General features: G+C 42.6%; 2 protein-coding genes across 5 annotated transcripts; one reads left to right on the forward strand and one right to left on the reverse strand.

Moving 5' to 3' along the window:
- Window positions 1-282: 282 nt before the first annotated feature.
- il15ra (interleukin 15 receptor subunit alpha) lies at window positions 283-8,630 on the forward strand. Of its 2 annotated transcripts, XM_070854147.1 has the most exons (8): window positions 283-335; window positions 1,867-2,067; window positions 4,230-4,277; window positions 4,550-4,597; window positions 5,736-5,864; window positions 7,382-7,525; window positions 7,672-7,759; window positions 8,275-8,630. In XM_070854147.1, exons 1-8 carry the CDS (start codon window positions 290-292, stop codon window positions 8,357-8,359), a joined length of 789 nt encoding a protein of 262 aa, XP_070710248.1. In that variant the 5' UTR covers window positions 283-289; the 3' UTR covers window positions 8,360-8,630. The 2 variants fall into 2 exon arrangements, with proteins under 2 accessions (XP_070710248.1, XP_070710249.1); XM_070854148.1 differs by lacking the exon at window positions 5,736-5,864.
- Window positions 8,631-11,530: 2,900 nt separating this feature from the next.
- fbxo18 (F-box DNA helicase 1) lies at window positions 11,531-21,439 on the reverse strand. Of its 3 annotated transcripts, XM_070853670.1 has the most exons (22): window positions 21,365-21,439; window positions 21,161-21,220; window positions 20,513-20,665; window positions 19,764-20,377; window positions 19,353-19,501; window positions 18,890-19,037; window positions 18,580-18,791; window positions 18,422-18,496; window positions 18,019-18,110; window positions 17,652-17,820; window positions 17,291-17,510; window positions 17,100-17,187; window positions 16,910-17,005; window positions 16,685-16,821; window positions 16,457-16,553; window positions 16,174-16,340; window positions 15,653-15,749; window positions 15,378-15,572; window positions 14,659-14,784; window positions 14,346-14,452; window positions 12,117-12,251; window positions 11,531-12,023 (listed from the first exon to the last, which is right to left on the reverse strand). In XM_070853670.1, the coding sequence occupies exons 2-22, from the start codon at window positions 21,177-21,179 to the stop codon at window positions 11,862-11,864; spliced, it is 3,258 nt and encodes a 1,085-aa protein (XP_070709771.1). In that variant the 5' UTR covers window positions 21,180-21,220; window positions 21,365-21,439; the 3' UTR covers window positions 11,531-11,861. The 3 variants fall into 3 exon arrangements, with proteins under 3 accessions (XP_070709771.1, XP_070709772.1, XP_070709770.1); XM_070853671.1 differs by lacking the exon at window positions 21,365-21,439 and having other exon boundaries at window positions 18,580-18,761; window positions 21,161-21,235; XM_070853669.1 differs by lacking the exon at window positions 21,365-21,439 and having other exon boundaries at window positions 21,161-21,235.
- Window positions 21,440-23,058: the final 1,619 nt, after the last annotated feature.

Consider the following 23,058-nt stretch of genomic DNA (forward strand, 5'->3'; position numbering starts at 1 on the left):
GAAGAAGAAACTACACGATGTGTAGCCCAGTGCGAGCCACGGGGAGCGTGTAGTCAAGCGTGTAGAACTACAAATATGGCGTGTGCAGACCACGTGATCCACAATCCAATCGCCTTTGCCAAGACGCTGGGCGGTGACAGCGGACTCTCAAAGTGAAAGTGAGGCTGGAGTGGAGCGGCAGAGGGACTCGGTGCGCGGAGGATGGTGGTGGTTTACCTGGAGAACGTGTTTTGAGCCTCCACAGAGCCGACAGATGGATCTGAGGTCGCTCGTGGTCTCAGTCTGCGTGATGACGTCCTGCCTGCTCGGACCTGTGCGCTGCAGCAGCAGCAGCGGTGAGTGCAACAGAGTCATGTGTTCCCATTAGGGACTGTTACTGCGCTCTGGCTACACACCTAACTAAGAGCAGACAGACAGACAGGTAGAGAAGGGGTGAGCATATAAATCCAGTGTCTTCAGGTGTGTGTCACTCATTATTTGATTTCTCTGACAGTCTCTAACCACTGTTGTACAGCGGAGCTTATTTCCTTCTTAGATGGTATCTTGTTACAAATAGAAGTTGTAGAAGTACAATAGTCAAATATTTGTCACACGATCATTTCTATTCTCCACGTGCATCGTTTTGCATTCATGAAGTATCCCAAAATGGTTTTAATTTAACATTTTCTCCAGAATGATGTGTGAAAGATGTGCGTGTAATTTGCCTCTTTAATCCCACAGTTTCACCTGCGTGTTTGCTCAATGCCACTTTGTTTACTCTTTATTTTATTTCAAACTGACCGATGTGAAGGACTTTAGACCAACTGGTGTATCTGAGGAGGCTTCTTTCATCCACAGTAGATGTTTTATGTTGAAATGAAGTTCTGCGCAATGAAGCTTTACTGTGAAATCTAAACCTGCAGATGCTAAAACATGTAGTTTTTTGGAAATAGAGTGAGAAAAGTTTCTTTTGTATGGCCAAAGTGATTCACAAGAGTAAAAATGAGACAATAAAAACAGTAATAAGAAGAAACAATAATCAAATATAAATAACAACGTAGCTATAATCTTGACTTTAATCCCCAGGATGAGTTACCTGTCCTTTCAATCATTACGTACTCACCCCTCAGGGCTAAAGGCCCGGGAGGGCAGGGCTTTTATTCTGAAATATTTTTATTACATGCTTCAACATAAAATACAGACTTTTTACATTCATATAAAAATGTCATGAAATTGCAGCACTGATGCAAAACAAAGAAAAAAGAGCTCTTCCTGTTTTAACCGATGGTGGTTCAGAGAAAATGGAGAATATTAATTGCAATAAATGTAAAATATAAGAAGTATTTAGAAGGAAAATAAAAAGCTTTGTTTGTCACTTGACCGTTTGTTAAATCTGAATCCTTTCACATGATTAATAAACGGCAGCTGTAATATTTGCTGCTTTGCCCTTAAAATCTAATTATTCTTCCTGATGGAGATCTATTTAATTAATAATTGTGTTTCTCTTTTTGGATAGAAGCCCAACAGAATTTATTTTGAAATAATCTCCCTGATTATAGCTTGTGTTTCCCCCACTCTGCCCTCAGGACCCAGACCTGAAAACTCACCGGCTTCTTTTAAAACGTCTCTCTAAACGTTCTTTAACCACGCGGCCTTTTCTGAAGCTCCTTATCGTCTTTACCTCATTTAATTTTATCCTTAATTTTCCCTAAAGCCACTGTGATGCTCTGACTGTGTTTCATGTGACGTTTGATCTCCCTTCTGTTTTATTTTGACCTTGTTTGTGAAGAACTCTGTAACTTTGGATTTGAAAGATGCTCTGAAAATAAAGCTCTTCTTCTTTTTCTTCTTTCTGCCATTTTGACACATGGATGTTTTCCCTTCCAGACAAAACCATTTGTCCGTGCCCAGAAATTCCTCCAAAGAACCTCACTTTACCTCCATCGCAGATCTGCTCCCAGACTGGTGCCACTTTCCGCTACACGTGTACAGCTGGCTATTTGAGGAAGGCGGGAACCTCAAACCTCATCACATGCAAGCAGACGGGCAGCGGCGTGCAGTGGACAGGGTGTTCGCTCCAGTGCATACGTAAGCTCTGTTTGTTCTCCCGTCACTCAGAGGCAGAGACCGACCCCAGTCCTGTTGTACCGTAGAGCAGCCGTCCTGCAAGACTCAGTCCTGTTTTCCTTGCAAACACTGAAGTCCGTCTTCCTGTGTTTGGGTTGCGTTACGGTGCAGACAGATGTTCAGTGCTTTCATAGACATCTGAAGGGACGTGCACATACATCTGTGTTTGTAGAACCGCTCCCTCTCCAAAGTCTCCCACCACGGGCCAGATTTTAGTCTGAAAACAGAGCCCAGAGGAGGTGCAGACGTCTAGTTTCTCTCAGACCAAATGAATTACAATATGCTGAAAGGTTATTATGGATTTTTTTGCCCAATAACACCAAAAGTAAACTGCCTCCTCCAGCTTTAACTCAAAGTGTGCATGCCAGCAGGGCTGCAGCACACGTGGTTTTATACTGTACGTGAGTGTGGCCCTGTTTAGTCCAAGCATGTAGTTGAGTTGTGCTTCAACAAAACTCTGGCACCGCAGAGCCACAAGTTTATTAGTAGAGCACATTTCAGTAAACCAAACAGTAGAAGCAGTGTGACCACACGCAGGAGAAAGGCTTTAAAAAAAAAAAAAAAGAAGATAGAAAATAGAAACAAGCTAAACTAGAAAATGTAAAAAAAATTAAGTGCTTTGAAATAGACAGTAGCTCATGTTACTCCACTTCTTGGCTTCCTGTGTGACAAAGAATCTAAGTGGTCTTAACCAAGCACACCCAGTGTTTCTCCTGTATAAGTGGCTCTGACACTGAATACACACTCTGCCGTGTAACGAAATGCAAAATGGACGCAGCTGTTATGAAACTCAACCAAACATCAGACAGGAGCGCTGAATCAGATCACTGTTGGCAGCTCCAGCAGGAAGGAGATCTCTGGGAAGCAGCTGTAAATACGTGGGTGGGAAACCTACTGCATGCTGCATAGCATCATAGTTTCTTCAGTGACACAGAATGAGGAAATGAGTTTCATTTTGAAGGGTTATAAATAGCTGGTAGGCACAAAGCGAGAGTAGGTGGCGAACATGCCACAGTGGCTGCAATGTAATCCTTTGGTGCATTTGCGCCCACTAAAAGTGCTTGTTTTTACCACTGACAGGCTCAGATTGAGCATCTGTACAGAGAGAGACCTGTGAGATACTTTTGGTTTAACCACAAACCACCAGTCTCTATTGAAAAAAACAGTAATTTTACATGAGAGTTGCTGGACTCTTGTTGTCTTGATCACTTACTTTATTTGTTTTATTATGTGACTTTGACCTTTTGAAGTGTTCATTCGGATCCAACGCAATATTTGTGTAAGACAATAACACACACAACCTAACCAGTTCAGGCAGTTGTAGACCAGCAACTCCTCTATAAAATCATTGCTTTTGTCTATGGAGTCTGGTATTGAAGAGGACGAAACAGTGGTTGTATCCAGTTAAACAAAAAGGATCTTCCAGGTCTCTCTCTGTAGGGATCCTTTCTGTAATGTTGTCAGACACTTAGAATAACAATCTGAGCCTGTCAGTGGTACTTTGATAAGAGAGGATTACATTGTTGTTCGCCTCCTGTTACCAGCTGCTACCAGAGACGATCTACTGGACCAATTCTAAAAGTCATTTAATCCTTTCATGCATAGAGGTCACTACAGTGTGCAGCTGTTTTCTTGTATATGCATGAGTTTTGATGGCATAGTTGCACATCAGCCGCTACAGTGAAGCTACTGCATCATCTCATACACTGAAACCAAGATGGCCGACAGACAGCCAGAAACACCAAGTTGCTCATTTTTTTTTCCTGTTCAAACCTTCTGTAAAAAGAGACCATGCATTTAAGAAAAATACGGGGACATCAAGTAACATCTAAGGAGTCATGCAATTGCTAAATCAGGAAATTATGATTAATCAACTGGACATGTAAATATATCTTTACAAAATTTGGGTTGAAAAAGTTCAAATCTTGTTTTTCAGCCTAAAGATGAATAAAAACACTCCTGACTGAGGTTTTCATAGTTCATGCATGAAAGGGTTAAAACACAAAATATGTCAAAATAAAACCCTGTTTTGAAAACACAGGAGTTTTTGGCATTCAAACAAAGTGCATGTGTAGCTCAGTCATGATGAACAAGCTGCTCAACCTGTTCTCTGTGTGTTCCAGCTGACCCACGGAGAACCCCAACACAGCCTCCGAGGAGAGCAACAGAGAGTAAGTGTATGTGTGTGTGTGCATGAGTCAGGGGGAGAAACGCTGTTGTCTTTAAACGATGTGTTTTAATTAGGTCATTCGTGACAAATCAGCGTGTGTGTGCAGAGAATATAAAAAGTGTTCAACGCACTACTGCACACACTCTACAGTTAAAACTTAATGCAAGAAGAACCTAAATGAAGAGGATGTGGTTGTCACACACTGGCAAACTGCAGGGAAACAGAGAGGTGTGTTTGTTCACGTCAATGACTGATAATGGTCTGATCTTGCAGAGGATCACACTGATGATCCCGTCGACTCCTTCGTTACCACCACAGTCAGTGAGTTCTGTGTTTGCATGACTTTTGAAAACAGGAATAAATACTGAAATCTGCGGAGCCCTGAAGTGACCACAGAGAGAAACATGTCTGAAGGCCTGATTTTACTATGTATATGTGTGTATGTATACACACACACACACTTTTCTTTATTTCACTCTATGGCCTCTCCAGTGCTCCCTGTAAACTAATACTAATGCACTAACACTGAATGAGTACTAATGATGAAGCTAACTACAGGTGTCCTGATCACCTCGTCAGTCAGACTAAGGCAAAGAGCTTTACATAAAAGGTTTAAAGCACTGGGACAAAATGCTTTAAGAAGAAACGTACTGTAAAAAGGACATTAAAATACAATAAATATACAATATATAAATGTTTAATATATTGTATAGAATTACAAGACTAGAGGCTACAGTGCAGGAGATGGAGGAAGTGTTTGACTTAATGAATGCTGATGATCCTCACTGGATTTAAAAGAGCTGAGAGCTGAAGAAGCGAACGCTCCAGGTTTAGTTTGGAGGCCTGGATGGTTCCCAGCAAAGCAGCAGGTCAGACATGTGTTCTGGCCCTAAACCACTCGGTGCTTCCTTAAACCAACAGTCTGTTGTTTTGAAGTCAGATCTGAGTGATTTGAGCTGAAGATAAACACATGGACACATTTTTCCAAGCCCTTTAATCCTCGGTTTATTCTTTAGGTGATCATAGTAACTGTCTTAACCCATAAGAACCATCTTCTCCTTTAAGTTAAAGTATGGGGGGGGGGTTATAAAACAGACTAAACACATTTCTGAACTTATTTTCTTGATACCACTCTGCCATCCTGTCGATCTACTGGACCAGTTCAATCGTTTTTATACCTTCTGATCATTTTGACCATGTAAAAACAGAGCCCAGGGTTAAGGATCCTTTAATGGGAGCAGATTTAGGAGCAGATTTAGTATCGTTAGCACGGTCAGGAGAAGCAGGAACAGCAGTTGTAACCGTCGTACTAATGTTAAACTAACTAACAAAACCTTGCATGTTTTTTTTTTTTTCCTCCATCTTTTATTAATTACGTGACATATTATGAGATTTTGTTGCACATTTGTGATAAATTGCTCTGTAGGAGTAAAAACATCCAAACATCTGGACTCTGCAGACTCTCTCTTATCAGCAGCAGCGTCCACCGGCCCTCAGACGACCCAGAGTTTAAGCCCCTCGGCCTCAGCCACCGCAGAAACGGAGCCGACCTCACCTGGTCTGCTGCTCCAGTCAGATAGCTCTCCGGGTAAACGGCTCACCGTCACACATGCATCAGGCGATGATTCAGGCGATTTCTGACTCTGTTTCATCTTCCTTCACTAGAGGACGGTTTGGTCGGTGCTTGTGTTGGACTATAGTCACACGGTGATGGCGCGTTAAAAGCTTTCCTTTAATTTTCTTTGTGATGACAGACTGACTGATGATATGAAATAAGATAAATCTGCATTTAAAAATCTGTGTTTTTAAACATGGGCCCTGTTTTTACATATTTTGGGTGACTGGTAGGTATAAAAACTTTTGGAACTGGTCCAGCAGATCGCCTCAGCTCATCAAAAACATCCTTTAAAAGTGCTTGTTTTTGCCACTGACAAACTCAGATTGTTATTCAAAGTATCTGATAGAACTAACCAGCAACAACTGTGGTGTTGTGTTACAGAAGCCCACCAGACTCCATTCACAAAAACACTAATTTTAGCTCACTCCTCACACACTGACTGTAACAGAAGTAGACTACCAGCAACTACCATGTAAAATTAGTGTTTTTGTGAATGGAGTCTGGTGGGCTTCTGTAACACAACACCACACCACAGTTGTTGCTGGTTAGTTCTATCAGATACTTTGAATAGCAATCTGAGTTTGTTAGTGGCAAAAACAAGCAAAGTATCTGATAGAACTAACCAGCAACAACTGTGGTGTTGTGTTACAGAAGCCCACCAGACTCCATTCATAAAAACACTAATTTTACATGGTAGTTGCTGGTCTACTTCTGTCACGGTCAGTTAGAGTGTGAGGAGTGAGCTTAAATTAGTGTTTTTGTGAATGGAGTCTGGTGTGTTTGTGGTTAAAATCCTTTCCATAATGCACTTAGAATAACAATCTGAGCCTGTCAGTGGCTAAAACAAGCACTTTTAGCGGACGTACTTTGATATTTATTTAAGGCTTGAAGGTTGTTTTACTTTACTTCAGGCCTGTGTAATGTGTAAACAATGTTAGAGGTATTTATACAGTAGAAACACAAGTGTAAATAATTTAGATTTTGCTGTATTTGGTTTAAAGATACCAGAGATGTGCTGGAGTTTAAAGCGAGAAGAGTGTCTGCACTGCAGCAAACCAGGAAGCTGAATCCAACATTAAGCTTTAATATACAAGATGGTTTCTGTACAGTTGAGGGCGTAAATATACCTGAATGGGATATTAGAAATAAAAAAAAAAAACTTAATTGAGTTAAGAAGGAAATAAAAATCATCCTTACATGATAACCTCTTAAAATATTTGCATTTTAATCAATAGAAATAAATGTGGCACATAATTAGAGTTATTTACTGTCTCTGAAACTCAGCAGAAATATTATTATTATTATTATTATTAGCGATAAAAGGCACTCTTGCTAAATGAAAGAAAAGGAACCTGGACGTAAAAAGATCTGATCACATGATCAATCAGCCTTTACTGTTTGTACGCCAGTTACTGCCAATGCCAAGCTGTTAGTCAGACTTTCTTGTTGGTCAATTATCCATTAACGCTCTGTCTTTGCTGGAGAAGTAAGACATGTGTGGGCAACCAAAAGACCAGAGGCAACAACTTCTACATCAACATCAACATCATCATCATCATCAACATCATCATCATCATCATCGTCTAAATCAGCCCCAGAGGCCCATGGGCCCTCACACAGCGGGAATGTTGGTAAGCTCTGGTCCCTCAGATACTTTCCTCATCTTCCCATATTGTGACTGTAATGATCGTGACAGTAAAATAGGTCCTCGTCCTGCTGCTGAATCTCTTTAGAGAAACATTTTATCCTGAGTATTTCTCTCTCTCTCTGTCATCAGGAGAACACGACCACACCAGAACAGCGCTGGCTGTGTTTTTTCCTTCGCTGGTGATCATCTGCGTTTTGATCGCCTCCTGCTACTGGTGGTGAGCAAGAAACAAGCATGGTAGCATGACAGAGATGTAAAGAGAGTCCAGTTTTATGGACTTTGAGCGAGGGATGGTTAAAAAGTTGACACACTTTCTAGTTTACAAGCCAACATTAGCTCAAGCTCATCACTTCTGCACTAGCTCCTGAAGATATAACCCTTCTGCGGTCCTTATTTGGGAAAGAATATGTACGCTAGACAACAGCAAGAGATAAAAAGCTTCTTGATTCTGTTTGAATTGGGCCATAAATCACATTTACAAGATCATTTTTTCATGCAGTTAGTGACAGTGTTGGCTCCATGCTGACTCTGACAGTTAGCTCTGACCCAGCTGGTCACTCCTCCTCTGGCTGACTCTGGTAAAGACGGAGCTAAAGTGAACAGTTAAAATGATCTCTGGTTAGAAAGACAAGAGGTTAGACTTCATGTTTACACCCACAAAATCAACATCTGAGTTTTGATGGACTCAGCAGCAGCATGAGACTAATTTCAGTGGTTATAATCTCACCACAGTTCCCGTCGCTCCCTCAAGAGAACAGAAACCAACACGGCAGAGCTGGCACCCATGAACCCTCCGCCACCGGGTCAGGCCCTCTAGAGGTTCGACCCTATGACCTGCAGCCGTCCCAGGGATCAATGGATCAGTGGATCGATGGATCGCCTCCATGCTGTGAAGAGCAGGCTGAGTGTGTGCCGCCCATCTGATGTGACGTGATTATTTCTTGTTTGCACATTCCCAAGAATTTGAATTTTTAATTTCCCTGAAGACCATGTGAGCATTTTCACCTGTTGCTACAACAGATGGTGCAATTTTAAAGGATGAATCCCTCCGACAAGTATTCTAAGTTAAAATCACAACCACTCCCATGTTCTGCAAGGTAAAATTACTGTTAGTGGTGATTAAACGGCCGTTTCTGGTTAAACAAAAAGGATCTTCCAGATCTATTTCTGTAGGGATCCTTTCTGTATTACTTTGATCTGGTTCAATTAATCATTTAGCCATAGTAGCTCAAATATACCGTCCACTCTCTACTCGATCAATTCCCAACGTTATTTGAGTTTTTGGAACATTTTGGACTGAGGTTTCAAAAAATACCAGTTTTATAGAGATTATAGAGCACTTTTTTTGTATCTTTGTGAGTTAATACACAGGAATATTATATATTATTATATTATTAGAAACACTGACACTGTAGATCAAAAGACAGAACTGTGGCATTCATAATTTTTGGAAGGTCAGCAGGCTAGCTAAGGGCTAATATGGTCAGTTTGTGTTTCTTCACTTCGTAATAGAGCTTCATAAAATCATCCCTTATCTTTTTTTACTGAGCTTGTGTGGCCTTACTGTCTAGCTGATGTTTGTTCAGCTGCTGTGCCTTAAAGAAATGTTCTCATCAGCTGTTGTAAAGTCAGTCGTGATGAGGAGTTTACAGCTGATTGGCAAGAGATACCTGGATCTTCCTAGTGGCAGAGAAAGGATCCCTGCAGAGACAACTGTTAAATGGTTCGGTTCAAAACAACCAGACTCCATTGACAAAAATAGTAATTTTACATGGAAAGTTGCTGGTCCACCGCTGTCTCGATCAGTTAGTTTGTTTGTGGTATTATGGTACTTTTACTTTATTGAGGCTGATAGATATTAATGATTACAAGAGTAATTAGTCATTTTTGCTCTTTTTATTTTAAAATGGGCAAAATCATGACCTTCTTTGTGAATGTAATTATATAAAATTAGTGAAAAATGAAGCATTAGATGGCAACTGAGGTACCAATACCACGAGGAAGATCCAGGTCCTGGCATATGTGTAAAAAAATATATATATATATATTAATGGTGTTAATTACAGAGTAAAAACTGTCTCTTGGTTGTTAAAACCAGGAAAATAAAAGAAGAAATGTCAAGAAATGGCGTTTTTCTGACACTCCCTGCGTTTAATGAAGTGTCCGTCAGTCTCCAGATCAAGTTGTTTGCTGATGATTAATTGTTTTATGACTGTCGTGCCTCAGCCCGTGCCTCACTTTCTTTGTTTTGGATGTTGCCTCACAGGAATATAAAAGCTGCCAATATATAACCTGGTAGCAACTCGTGGCTCAGAACAATCAGTATATAGTAGATATACTGTAGGTGCTGTATATCAAAGTATGTATTGTTGATCACTGTATCAAGATTCTTGAAATATGTATAATTTCCTGAGACATTTACGAGCTGATCAGTAGCTTTTAAAACGATCAACTGTGTTCATCAGTGTTGTTTTGTGTGCCGCTGTATGAACTTTACTTTCCATTTTCATGCAAATACCTCAGTGATGTATGGAGAGGCCCATTTCTGCCACTGTGATGCAGACAAAATACCATCCTGTAAATCATAATAATGTGAAACTTTCTGAAATTATGAGTTAGTATTTCAAAATAATTAGAAACTTTTTCAAAATAGTGACTTAGTATCTGTAAATATGAATATTGTTTCTCAAAAGTGACATTTAGAAACTCTTAAAATTACTTTGCATCTAAAAATAATGACTTTGATCATATTTTTTCTCCAAAATAGTGATTGATAGTATGTTGAAATTAGAAAATTGGAAACTCATCATAGTAAGAAACCTTAAAATGATGACTTAGTATCTTGATTAGAAATCTCAAAATAGATCTTAAAACATTGAAAAACTTTTAATAATCATTATTCGATAATGATGATCTCAAATGTTTCTCATTGTTTTGAGAGAACTTCTAATTACTTCTTAAATGATCTTTTTGCCCGTAACAGTGGTGGAAATTGGCTCCCATAGTTATAACAGAATGAAATATGCAGCCTTTTAAAGCACCCCTCTTGTTTTTATTTGTTAATCTCTACTGTCAATCCCTGTTTTTCTTTTTTAAATGAATGTTTTTTATCAATGAGGGACTTTTACAGCTGCTGGTAGTCAGCTTTTAAGTCAGAACTGTGTAGACTCATTATACAACACTGACATGTTTCCTCCTGTCCAGTTCAGTTGTTTTTCTTTGAAGTTGTCAGTCTTGCATAGCCTCTTGGACGTGTTTTTGTTTGCTCTCATTTTTGCACTGAAAGCTTTTGTGGTGTTTTGCCAACAAAGGAGACGCCGTTTGTCTCAAGAGGACGGAGCCGGCTGGAGGCAGCTGTTTGGCAAAACGCACAGAGCTCAGCGAGTCCAAGCATTGTTATCACTATGAAATCAACCGTTTGAGGAGGCCCCAACACGGCATGTCCACTGCCACAAAGCCAGAGCATTATTACCCTCATGAAAATCAGTTATTTCCCACACACACACACGCAAGTAACCAAAAGCATATTGGGTCGTTTAGACTATCAATAAACCAGTGTTATAAATGTGAGCGAGTCGGTGTCGGTCTGTGATGAATTTCCTCCCTTATTGCTGCACCAGCATGTGTTTTATCTTGTGGTTTTGGTTCCTGTGCAGCTTCTCTCATGTTCAGTACGTCGGTGTGATGCCTGCTTCATCTAAATGATAATTTTCTAACGCTGCTTCATGTGTTTTGTGCTTCATCTGCGACTGTTTGCCTGCTTCGATGCCCTCATGTCACATTTAGCTGCGTCATTAACGTCACGTCATTTCCTGCGTGGACATTTTAATCGTTTTATTTTTACCTTTTTGTTCTTTTATTTTAAGGGGACGTCTGATCAGGGACTAGCAATGTTCATTGATATTAACTCAGCCTGTTAAATTAATAATAGGTTTGATTTTAAAAAAAGACACTCAAATGTTTTGTTTTTCTGAGTAAAAGTCGACAAGTTGGTCAGTTTTTCTTTTTAATGCTCCTTTTCTGTCACACACACCAAACTGTGCTCTCCAGTTAAACCTCAGTTCTCTGCTGAAGGCCACTGGGAGCTAAAGGCTTCCTAAAGCTAAACGTTAATTGCCTCTCTAAAAGGGAATCCAATTCCCACGATCCTTCTCAGAAAAACGTCACTTATAAAAACAATACAAAAACACTCACATTGAAAAGTAGTTTTGTCTGATAATTAAACACACTTTCAGTCGTGTTCAGTCTCTTTCGGTGTCTCTGAGTGGCCGGCTTGAAGGTTGCTTTTCAAACACCGAGGGATTTAGGTCCAAGAAGGGTTAGAAAAGAGCCAGGAGCATCCCGTGGGGGACCGCCGGACGGAATCCCCGTGGGATTTCGGCCATCGAGAGCACGTCGTCCGTCATGAGGAAGACGGTCGGCCCGATGCGGGTCCACACACACCTCTCACACAGCGGGCCTTCAGCAGTCACACCGTCCGTCTGGACAGAGACACAAAACAAGACTTTAAAAAGTAACCGTGGCCTTTTTCTCCCAATAAAATCTTCACATAACGACGTGTTACATGTTCTTACACATCTCATCTTTTGTTTGCACATGATGAATGCAGAGCCGGGGGTGATGCAGTTGGGACAGTCCGTGACGCAGCACGGCAGGGGCTCGCCCTCCTTCACTAAGGCGCCGGGCATCTCCGATTTCAGGAAGTACTCCTGGGGAAGTGTGGTTATGTAGAGAGAGGACGATGTAGTTTATTGTACAAACCAGGAAATAAGATTTAGTTTAAAGAGATTTTAAACTGATCACAAGTGAGCAAGTATTCTGCTGCCCAACCTGAGGGGGAACATTTTGAATTCACGGTGCTCGACCCTGTGAATGTTAAAGAAAATGATGTAGCAGACGGGTGCTGCTGTTGATGAAGCAAATGTAACTCTGAACACTGAAAATCACTGCTTACACCTGCAACTTCAGCTGCACTCTGTTCGAGCAGTCCCGTCCTATCATGTGTATTAATAAATAGTTTTATTGTGTTTGGGAAAAGACGTTTTAAGGCTGAACGTGCTTCAGGACTACACGAGCCACAAGCAGATAAACTCCACAGTGTCTCTTCTGTTGTTTTCACGGCGGACGCTGGGTCACATCTCTGAACCCTTTGCTCTATGTAACACCTACATTTCTCGGAGCAAAGTGGGGATTATAGTGCCAACTTGGTTTAAGAGCCACAAAGGATGCGCAGGTTCTTCCCACACATCTGATTGGTTAGATTTAGAGTCAGTACGTAGTCCCGCCCTAAAACATACTCTGCTTTATCGTCTACTGTCCTCTAAATGGGACCACAGTTCACTAAGTGAACATCCTGCTGTGCTGAAGAAGACTGTAAACTAGCGACAGAGAGCAGAAACTCAGCAGGAAAATGTTCACTGAGGTAATTAAGTGAGAAGTTTTTGAATGCATCACTTTGGGCACCTGGAGATCATTTCCTGACATTTCACAGACAACTTCTTCTTCTTTCGTGTATCGTCATATGTCCAGCTCTGTCGTGCAGCCACGCCCTCGTCTCAGGTCCCTCCTCCGATGGTGGTCTATACAGGGGACAGGTGGTGGTGATGTGCTCCCCGCACTCGCACACTGCACCGTCTATCAGACCCTGGTGCGTAGGCGATTCAGCGGTGTCCATTGCCGGCGAGGTAGATCTTCAACTCCCTGTTGGCTTCCCTGTTGTTGAGGTGGTATGCTGCCACCACCGTTTTATCAGTGCTGAGCTGCAGGCGCCACCTACGAAAGTAGGCGGCCAAGATAACCATGTCCAGGTTGAGGCCCTCTTCCATCGCCTCCCACGTTTGTTGTCGCAGCATAATGGCCAGGTCGTCCACGTACCCGTATCTTCTGGATGTTAAACAGTATTACAGACAACAAGCTGCTATGACTGATCCAGAATGAACACGACATCAGTCACAGCGTCACGACTGACGGGGGCCCTTTAATAAGTCAGAGACATTGTTAATATCAATAGCACCACCTGTGCTTTTCCTACTGAGGAGCTATAAACCAGGACTAAAGTTCATTAGTCGCTGGGGCAGCGCCAACAAGTCGGTCTGTGTTCGAAGCCCGTGGTCCAGAGTGAAATGAAGAGGAAGTGAGGAGCTTAATAATTAATGCAGCGCTGCCTGGTGGTTTTACTTCCCTGCACTCTTCGGGTGCAGACAGCAGCCAGTCAGTCATTCATTTAATTTAATTTGTATGACAGCAACAGAAACAACAAAAGAGAAGCTCAGTCAGATTTGGCTCCAGTTTGGTTCATAACATCTGGCAGAGCACTTGGTCTGATCCAGGTTTAAGAATGCCATCTTGAAGACTAAACAGCGACTTAATGCTTCTGCTGTGGGAACAGCATTTTCCTAATTCATAGATATTTTTGAAGAAAATAACATTTCCCAAGGAATTCAAACAACAATTTGTTCTCAAGGAATTTGCACAATAAAACACATCTGGCTTTTAGTTCAGGCCCCTGTGAGGATGTGAAGCTGCTCCGCAAGGCCGGCGGTGATGAGACAACGTTTGTCTAGATCATGTCTGACGTCAATGTGTGATCTCACTTCTCTTTAACAAAACCAGAACGGCTCAGCAGGTCTGGACTCATCTTTATAACAACAGCTTTATTTAAAGGAGACGCTACTCATAGTCGCTGCGCTTGTCATTGTTTTCTAGCAACATCAGATATGACTGTGGCTGTGATTTGAATATGCAAACACGCATGAGGCTGCAGAAGCATGTATAAGGAGTGAGGGCACACGGTTAGATCTTACCCCGGCCATTGTGAGGATGTGGCGGATGTTCTTAGTGATGATCAGCGAGGTCTTGGCACGAGTCGCGGCCACATAGAGCAGGTTCCACTCATCGTCGGGGATATCATCTGAGCGGGGAAGACAAATATTCAAATATTAATCACATTTTATGCTGCCTTCAAAGACCACTGTGGATCAGACTCAGGTAGATGTCCTGGCCCGGTCGAACTGTCAAACAGACAGGCAACCCCAAACACAAGACTTAATAATTAGGCAGCAAATACAGTCTGGCAAAAACCTGCAATCTACGGAGGGTTTGTCCAAAGAAACGTACCGAACGAGAAGTTGGGACTGAAAAGCTGGTTGTGTCTCGAACAGGGAACCTTGGTGAAGTCATCGGAGACCACCACCGTGTCGAACTCCAGACCTTTGGCCTTGTGGACCGTCCCGACAATGAAGTCTGGAACAAAAGAGCGGACATCAGGATCACATTTTAACTGCCTGGAAAAAGGTTTATATCATATATATATATATCTTTTATATATATATATCAAACCTCAGAGTTAAGAGTTTTTCTTTTTTAAAATTAGATTTGAACTGTTCCTAAATGAACGTATGCGTCCAAACGTTCATTATATCCAAATTAAACTATAAAACAGCGGAACCAGAGAAAAGAGAGCTGTTAATATCGTCATTAAATACCATGAAAAGATCAAAACCCACAAATGAATTGATCATTTAGTCAAACCTGGTGTATCTCAATGTTCCTCCACAAGTAAAAAGCACATCAATGAGCCTTTAAGTAAATCACCTGTGGGAGTCGGCAGGTTTGGGGCTGAGAACAGGCACTTTTTCAACCCCCCCCCCGTGAGATTTGCCGACGGTAACAGAGGTGCAGAATGTCTGATGCTGCAGATTCGTGGTCATGGACGTCAAATTTAACGGCATATTTTGGGATTCGACATTGTACATTTACCTCCTTTCTTGATATTTAACATTTTATTTTGTGTCTGTCACGTGTTAAAGCACTAAAAAGTGCTTTTATTTACACACCTGCACTGTGATAGTCATCTTCATTGCACCTTTCCAGGCGCATCACCAGCTCGGGGATGCGACTCGTGTATTTCTCCACGATGTTGAGTTTGGCCTCCAGCTCCTTGTCCTCCGTCTGCTCCACGTACTTCTTCAGGGCCCAGAAGCCATTTGTGTTTTTCTTGGCGAAGCAGCGAATAAGAGTGTCCCTGATGACTGAAGGCAGAGCAAGTTCAACAAAATGTCAGAATTTAACTAACTCACAGGGTAAATGTGCGTTTTTGGATGAATCTCACATTTTGGTTGTCCGCCGGGCCTTTGGACTTCCTGTCCTGCCCCTTGCATCAGGTGCCAGAGGTCCAGGATCCTATTCAGGCCGATACTTTTGACGCCCTGAATGAAAAGGCAGATGTAAGGCCCTGGATTAACTAGTTAGCTTTGCATCAAGCTTTCCAATAGATAGAATACTGGTAACTCAAATCTTTATGCTAAAAGTTACAGATGTTGGACAAAAGCAGCAGCTCTTGAAGGAAAAAGTAACCAACTAACGGTAAAGAAACCCTGATATACACATTTTGAGAGTTAGATGAGAAGATGGGTGCCAATCTCATGTGTGTGTATTTCCCAATGTCAAACTATTCCTTTAAATAAGGTTTACAGGTCTGACAAGGAGGTATGTTTCCTCCACAGTGTCTCATTTATTGTTTCGTTTTTTGTGTTGTGCATAAAAATACAAAATATATTAAAATACAAATATAAAAATGTATTTACTGACTGACAAACATACACACACATAAACAATCACACACACACTCACTCCTACGAAGTGGATCCGGCAGAGTGGGTTGACGTCGGTGAGCCGTACTGCTTCGGTGAACACGCTGACGTTGCACCTCGACAAGATGGCCGTCGTCCCCTGGCAAGGACGGACACCCGTCCTGATGGCGGCTTCAACCTTCACAGCGGTCTCGTCACACACGCCGCCTACAGCGTGAACACAGACGAGCCAAGAAGCAGGAAAATATTCGATTATCATTCTTACATTTTAATAGAATCTCATTTTGTAGAAAGTCTTTCTAGGTAGGTGACACCGTACTTACCTTTTTGCTTTCCTCCCACCAGAATCTTCTGCACTCCTTTGCACACTTTAAGGATGGTGGCACCCACATAGGCGATTTCAGCACCAAACCGAAAACTCTGGACAAAAAAAAATCATTTTGTCATTCAAACAAAGAGCCTCCAAACAGGCACTGCACCGCTGTTTTATAATGAGAGTCATCAGGTGGAAGTAATCCCTCCGTTTACTGTGTGTGTGTGTGTGTGCGTACCTGTGTCAGGTAGTAGATGTGTGTGTGGTCGACTATTTGCAGGGCGTTGACGGCGCCTTTGAAGGTGTAGATCTGCTGATGAGGATCTCCAACCAGGATTTTCCCACAGCGCTGAGACAGCAGCACGTCCATGATGGCTGGGGGAGAGGAAAGTTACGCATAAAAGATTGAAATCATGCTTTTGCGCTATCGAGCAGGACTGAGCGACAGTTTAGGCGTCACTACCTGGAGTGCAGTCCTGCGCCTCATCGATGAAAATGGCGTCGTATTGGTCGGACAGCTGGGGCTTGGGGATTTGGAGCTGCCACAACTTGAGGTAACCTGAAAAGAAAAGGTTCTGTTGACCACTTTGTCCCTCCAACATTAAAGCAGGAACAATTTCATTCATTTCAACCATTAAAACAAAATGGCGTACCATCATGCGTCATGTGGTAAGCGTCTTTTTTTGTCTCACTGAGATCCTTCATCTTGTCCCAGATCATCCGTGCGTCACGGGCAAACAACTAGGATTTCACAATAAAAGAAACCGTTTAAATGTGACTTTGCAGTGCTCGTGCTCTTATTCTTTATTCACACTAAAAATAAAAAGGTCTGCAGTGTTCGTACCGGTCGTTCATATGGATCTATCGCCGTCTTCTCGCCATGCCTGTTCATGGTGGTGATGGGGACGTGTCTGAGGTCGATGACCGGATCCGCTGAACCCATGAACGTGTTGAGAGTCGTGGCCACCACTTTGGCTTTGACATAGCCGCCGCGGCCTTCGGGCAGAACACAGTTGATGGTGAATGGATTGAGGTTACAGGTCAGCTTCCGACGACTGTGGTACCTGAACAGTACGACATAGTTTTAAAATGGACCATATAAACATCAGGACACGAAGACAACATGAACCAAAGTTGAGGTTAATTCTACGGTTGCATTCAACACCCAAATCTTAATGCAAATGAAGGGAGGCTTTGGTTCTCACCTCCTCCCGACATCTTTGAAGGCCAATGAGTGGACAGTCTTGCAGTCCACGTTTCTGGGAAAGCGGCGCTGCGCCTCAGTGGCCACCGACTTGTTGAAGGCCACATACAGGAGGCGGAGGTGCGGCCGCTGCTCGGCGTACTTCACCAGCGTGGTCGTCTTCCCTGTACCTGTGGCAGAAAGACCGGGCCACTCAGTCTTATCATTATTATTCTTCATATTATTACTATTTTGCCACCCTAGGAAACCCATAATTTTCTGGTAACACACAACATATAAACTCTTTGGATCCCTCAGAAAGTCAAGAGGAGACTTGTCTAGAGAAAGTGCGCCCCCTTGGTGGTGTTTCTGCCATGGCGCCACTGTACCTGCAAAAGCTATGATCTTGACCACATGGTCTTCCTGGATGTCGTGGCTGAGGATGTGCTGCTGCTCACATGTGAGCTGAATCTGAGGCTGCCTATCAGAAACACACACACACACACACACACACACACACACACATATAGGGACAACAGTTAAATATCCAAAAGTCCAATTCCTGTTGGCTTAGTGTCACATGACCAGCATGAAGTGAGGGAGCTGTGTAAATACACTTGCCTGACCACAGAAACAAACAACTGTTTAACTGTTTACAGAAAGATTGGAGTTAGAATAAATGTTGTCTGGACCTCCTCCACCCTGCAGAGCCTTAAGTGGAGGCATCGTTATGAAGAATTAAGACAGGCTGCACTTATTTCTCATGCACATCAGTGACATCCATGTACTCACCCGCTCTGACCAGAGCTGACAGAAAAGGGACCGTTCTCCATCAGGTGAAGCACGTAGTAGATGTTGTAATGCAACCTGAAGAGGCCAAAAACAAAACAATCGTAAAGGCTGACTAGAATAATGTGGGAATTTAAAGCTCCAACGCTTGCAGCTCTTACCTGTTGCTGATCTGGATGTTGCTCCTCTTTATGGCGAGTAGCATCATGGCCATGTGGCAGAGGAACTCTGAGATGGCGATGTGCGACATGCAGCCGGTGAGCAGCGACACCAAGGCCTGCACGTCCCTGACACTCTCACTGAGGATCAGTATGACCGCCATGGCTGCGAACGGGTTGGGACCCTGCAGGTTGGACACGAGTGACGTGCAGATCTTCAGGTAAGTTCCACAGTGGTCACGTGCACAGTGTGAGCTCCATTTTCTCCACATTATTAGCAGAGGACCTGTGTATTTATGTGTGAAAGTCGTACCTCGATGCCGAGGTTAAAGTGCTTCTGAATATCAGGAATACGTAATCTGATGGAGGCCTTGGCCTGAGGAAAAAGACGATGTTTCTTCACACACTCCAGAACGTCCTCTGGCCTCACCCGCTCTCCGACGTTATGCTGGGCCATTAAACTGACCAAAACACACACACACAAACAATAATTAGCACAGGGAACAGTTACACATCTATGCATGCCACACTTTTGTCATCAGTAGTGTCATATAATCATATGTAGCCACTTTAAACTTCATCCTAAGCAGCTTTGTGTTGCTATAATTGTTTACCTCAGTCTGAACTTTTGCTTTGGAGGTTAATGATTAATGTTATCGGTTATCGGGTCAGTCAGAACAAAGAGATCCACATCAGAGCATGTCTGACACAAACAGACTCTTCTTCATGTATGTATTGTCACAGACATGTGCCTTACTGAGGAGATGCAGACTTACACAACAAGGTATCGTATGCTGTGCTGTGATGGCGGTTGTTTGTTGTTTGTTTGTATGATGCCGCTGGTCTTCAGGAGGGAGAGGATCTCCAGCACTGTAGCCCTCTCCTTCATCATGTAGCGGAAGTATTGTTTCTTGAAGGGGACAAACTGCACAACAGAAAACACTTAACATCCACAACAACTGCATTAGTTTGGTGAACTTCAATTTACATTACATTGAAAAGAACTGATATAACTAGACCGGTAACGTGCAACCTGGAGATAAACAACAATGTCCTTTTTTCATTTAAAAACCTGCTGAAGATCATTTACACAGCAAGTGCACACTGGTCCTGCTTTTGTTACGTCACTCCTAAGGTAATGGACCTTAACTACTGATAACTTAACACAACTCTGTGGTTTGTCTAACCTTGTTGTCCTGGATGATGTTTCTCCAGCGATGGCAGACGAGGCTCCCACTGCGGTAGAGGTCCTGGGCGGGGAGGAGGCACAGCACTTGCCTCAGCACCTCCTCTGGAAGGTCGTCTATGCAGCCCTGCGGCTGCAGCAGGTCCTTGCCGCTGCCCAGGAGCCCATAGTGGGCGTCAGGGAGGGGCTCCACCTCCTCTTCCTCGTTGTCTCTGTCAAGTTGGTCAAATTCATCATCGTCCCCAAACATCTCTGCTGTCATTCCCTCCAGATAATCCACAGTCCCCTGCAGCTGCTGCTTTGTCTCAGGTTCTGGCACCATTGTAGCAGCCAACCAAGTTACATTATCAACCACCTCCTCCTCCTCCTCCATTTCAGGTCCTGGTGCCACTGCAGCAGCTAACAAGCTGACATCATCATCCTCATCCTCCTCGTCGTCCACTTCATTCACAACCTTTGGCTCTTCTTTGGGACAAGGCTCTACATTGAGACCGTTTGTGTGTGCGGAGGAGCAGGGCTGGGAGGATTTGTGCGGACTGGAGCTGATGACTTTTGTCACAGAGAAGAAGTCGTGAATGTCCTTCTGTTTCCCAGCAGGACTTCCTGAGGCAGATGCTGATGGTATAAGGAGTAAGAAAGAAGTCTGACATTAATTTCTACGCCTTCCTACCAAAGAATTGTGTGCAATAGATACCAGACTGCTATGAATGTTCTTCCAAATCTGAAAACAGACAGTTTACAGCAAATTACCACATTTCCGTCGCTTGGTGGGTGTCCTAGGGTAAAGGCCCTGGTTGGGGTTGCGGTTGACATTTTGGGGCTGGGTGAGGGCACTGGTTCCATCTGCACTGCGACCCAGTTCACGACACTCCGTTGCACTCAGGTGCCTCCTTTTAACCTTCCCTGGGAAACCACACAACAGTCAGTCAGCACAACACAACCCAATGCATCAGATTGGTCCTCACGCAGTGTCAGCCACTCTGTAGCTTTCATATCCATCTGTTCAGTCTCTAAAGTGCTATTCACTACCATCATATCCTTTGATAAGATGCTGGTTCCTCTCTCTTTACTCAACATGTGTGAAATTTTACTCAACTGCAAGCCTGTAAATATCTCACATATGGATATTAGTGGAGTTTAGAGTCATGTAATGGTCCAAATGTAAAACCAGAGGCATTCACACTCTGACAAGAACAGTGTTCTGGAGAAAAGCCTGTGAAACTGGGTGAAACTTCTGTGTCTGACCCAGTCTAAACGCATGACTCATAAATGACTACATACATAACGTTACGTTAGCTAGCTAGTAAAAGTATGTGCTAGTTAGTTGCTCTCATCTTCACCTGTTTGACTCCTGCGCCATCTTTAGCTACTCGCCTTACCTGGTTATGTTTAACTCACCTTTCACAGCCTCCTCCATCTTCGTGTCCAGCGCATCCGTCTTCTGGTAGGTTAACAAAGCTACAAAAGGTAACACCAAGGATTCAGAACTTAGTTAAATACTAACATGGAGTCAGAAAACTAAGTATTGATGCTGTTAGCTTGTGCAAAAACGCAGACTCGAACCGTCAACGCTTGGGCTAAACAGGAGTAGTGTTAGCTAACCAACGGCTGTTGCTAGCTTATTTATACTCGTTTTAACGCTATTTTCCGCTCGTGTTTGCAGCCTTCATTCTGCCCTAAAACTCAAGTGAGCTGTCGCCGCTAATGTCAACAAACTAACCGACTCAAACATCGACTTCTTTCTCTGTTTTTGCCGTCGTGAAAACTCTTCACCACTTCTTCGGCTCTAATAGTTTGTGTTGGTGAAGGAGCCACCTGATTGGTCGGCTCTGCTTCTTCTTCTTCTTCTGTGGCTTCAATTGGCGGTTGGGGAAACTCGCTTAAGAGCGCATTAGCGCCGCCAGCGGGACTGTAGTGTAGCACACAGGCGGAAAACAACAGTAAGAAGTTGTTTAGTATTAAAGTTTCTTTCATGAGTAAAGTGGCATTTAAATTTATTACAGCCAACAATAATTATGAAGCTTAAAAATAAAGGAAATTTAAGGACACTCTCCCACTTTGCTAATTTTTTATCTTTTTTTGTTGCATGGTTATAGACCTAGGAGTTTATCTTTTCTCCATGGAGTAAAATCACATATCAAATCAAAGCTTTGACACTTAAAAAGCTATTTGTCGCAGCCCTTGACACAGAAACACAGATTCAGGTGAGGCAGGCAAAGGTAGCATCACATTTATTCATTGGTCAGTAATTTCTAGTTGTTATAAGCACGTCATCAATGTCCAGTTAATTGCACCATAACGAGGTTGGAGGCACAGCATGGAATATTTCCTATTCATCAGTTAGTTTCTCTATCACTACAGTACCTCTGTTGTTCATTACATTGGAAATATGAGAGAAATACACCCCCCCCCCCTTCTTCTTATTGTGTTAACGCTGTTGTTAATAAACCAATTAAATACTCCATTATCACAGTACATGTGTTATTTTGTGATTAATGGCATGTCTATGTCCTCTAAAGCGAGTGACTGTCTTTCCAAAAAAAACAACAACACAAAAAAAAACTAAATCAAGCATCCTTGATCAGTAACAGTCAGTTTTGAACAGAAAGGGTGATTTTTTTTTATCCACATTAAAAGATAATTCCTGTATATTTAAACCTGGGCCCTATTTTTACATGTTTTGGGTTTGAAATGACTGGAAGGTACAAAAACTTTTGTTCCAGTAAAGTAGAGCAGATCACCTCCACTGGCAGCTGAGAACGGGCAGTGAACAGGCTGTAATGTAGTGCTTAAGGAACAATTGTGCCCAATGAAAGTACGTCCACTAAAAAGTACTTGTTTTGCCACTGACAGGCTCAGATTGTAATTCGAAGTGTCTGACAACATTACAGAAAGAATCCCTACAGAAACAGACCTGTAAGCTCCTTTTTATTTGACAATAACAGCCGCTTTATCGTGCAATTCAAACTCACCAGACTCCATTGACAAAAACAGCAATTTTACTTTGCAAAATACAGTAGTGGCCGGCCACATCAGTTAGCTTGTTTGTGTTACTCTGTTGCAGGAATACTGTGTTGGACTCAATCTAACCTTATAAAACACCAAAATCACACAATAACACAAACAAACTAAATGTTCAAGACAGTGGTAGACCAGCAACTCCTCCTGTTAAATTACCATTTTTGTCAATGAAGTCTGGTGGCTTTGAACCAAATACTATAAAGGCTGTTTCTGGTTTAACGAAAAGGATCTTACAGGTCTTTCTCTGTAGGGATCCTTTCTGTAACATTGTCAGA

Source organism: Pempheris klunzingeri, chromosome 22 (assembly GCF_042242105.1).
Source record: "Pempheris klunzingeri isolate RE-2024b chromosome 22, fPemKlu1.hap1, whole genome shotgun sequence".
In the NCBI taxonomy this organism is placed as follows: Eukaryota; Metazoa; Chordata; class Actinopteri; order Acropomatiformes; family Pempheridae; genus Pempheris; species Pempheris klunzingeri.

Bases quoted from the DNA above. Each gene is read 5' to 3' on its own strand.
- fbxo18 (XM_070853670.1), bottom strand. The intron at 16,822-16,909 runs GTAGTGACGCCT...CCTCTCCCCCAG, and splicing joins GGCGCAGGACTGCACTCCAG to CCATCATGGACGTGCTGCTG. The intron at 12,024-12,116 runs GTAAGAACATGT...GTCTCTGTCCAG, and splicing joins GCAAACAAAAGATGAGATGT to ACGGACGGTGTGACTGCTGA.
- il15ra (XM_070854147.1), top strand. From the start codon at position 290: ATGACGTCCTGCCTGCTCGGACCTGTGCGCTGCAGCAGCAGCAGCG. The intron at 4,598-5,735 runs GTGAGTTCTGTG...TGGACTCTGCAG, and splicing joins CTTCGTTACCACCACAGTCA to ACTCTCTCTTATCAGCAGCA. The intron at 7,526-7,671 runs GTAAGCTCTGGT...CTCTGTCATCAG, and splicing joins CTCACACAGCGGGAATGTTG to GAGAACACGACCACACCAGA.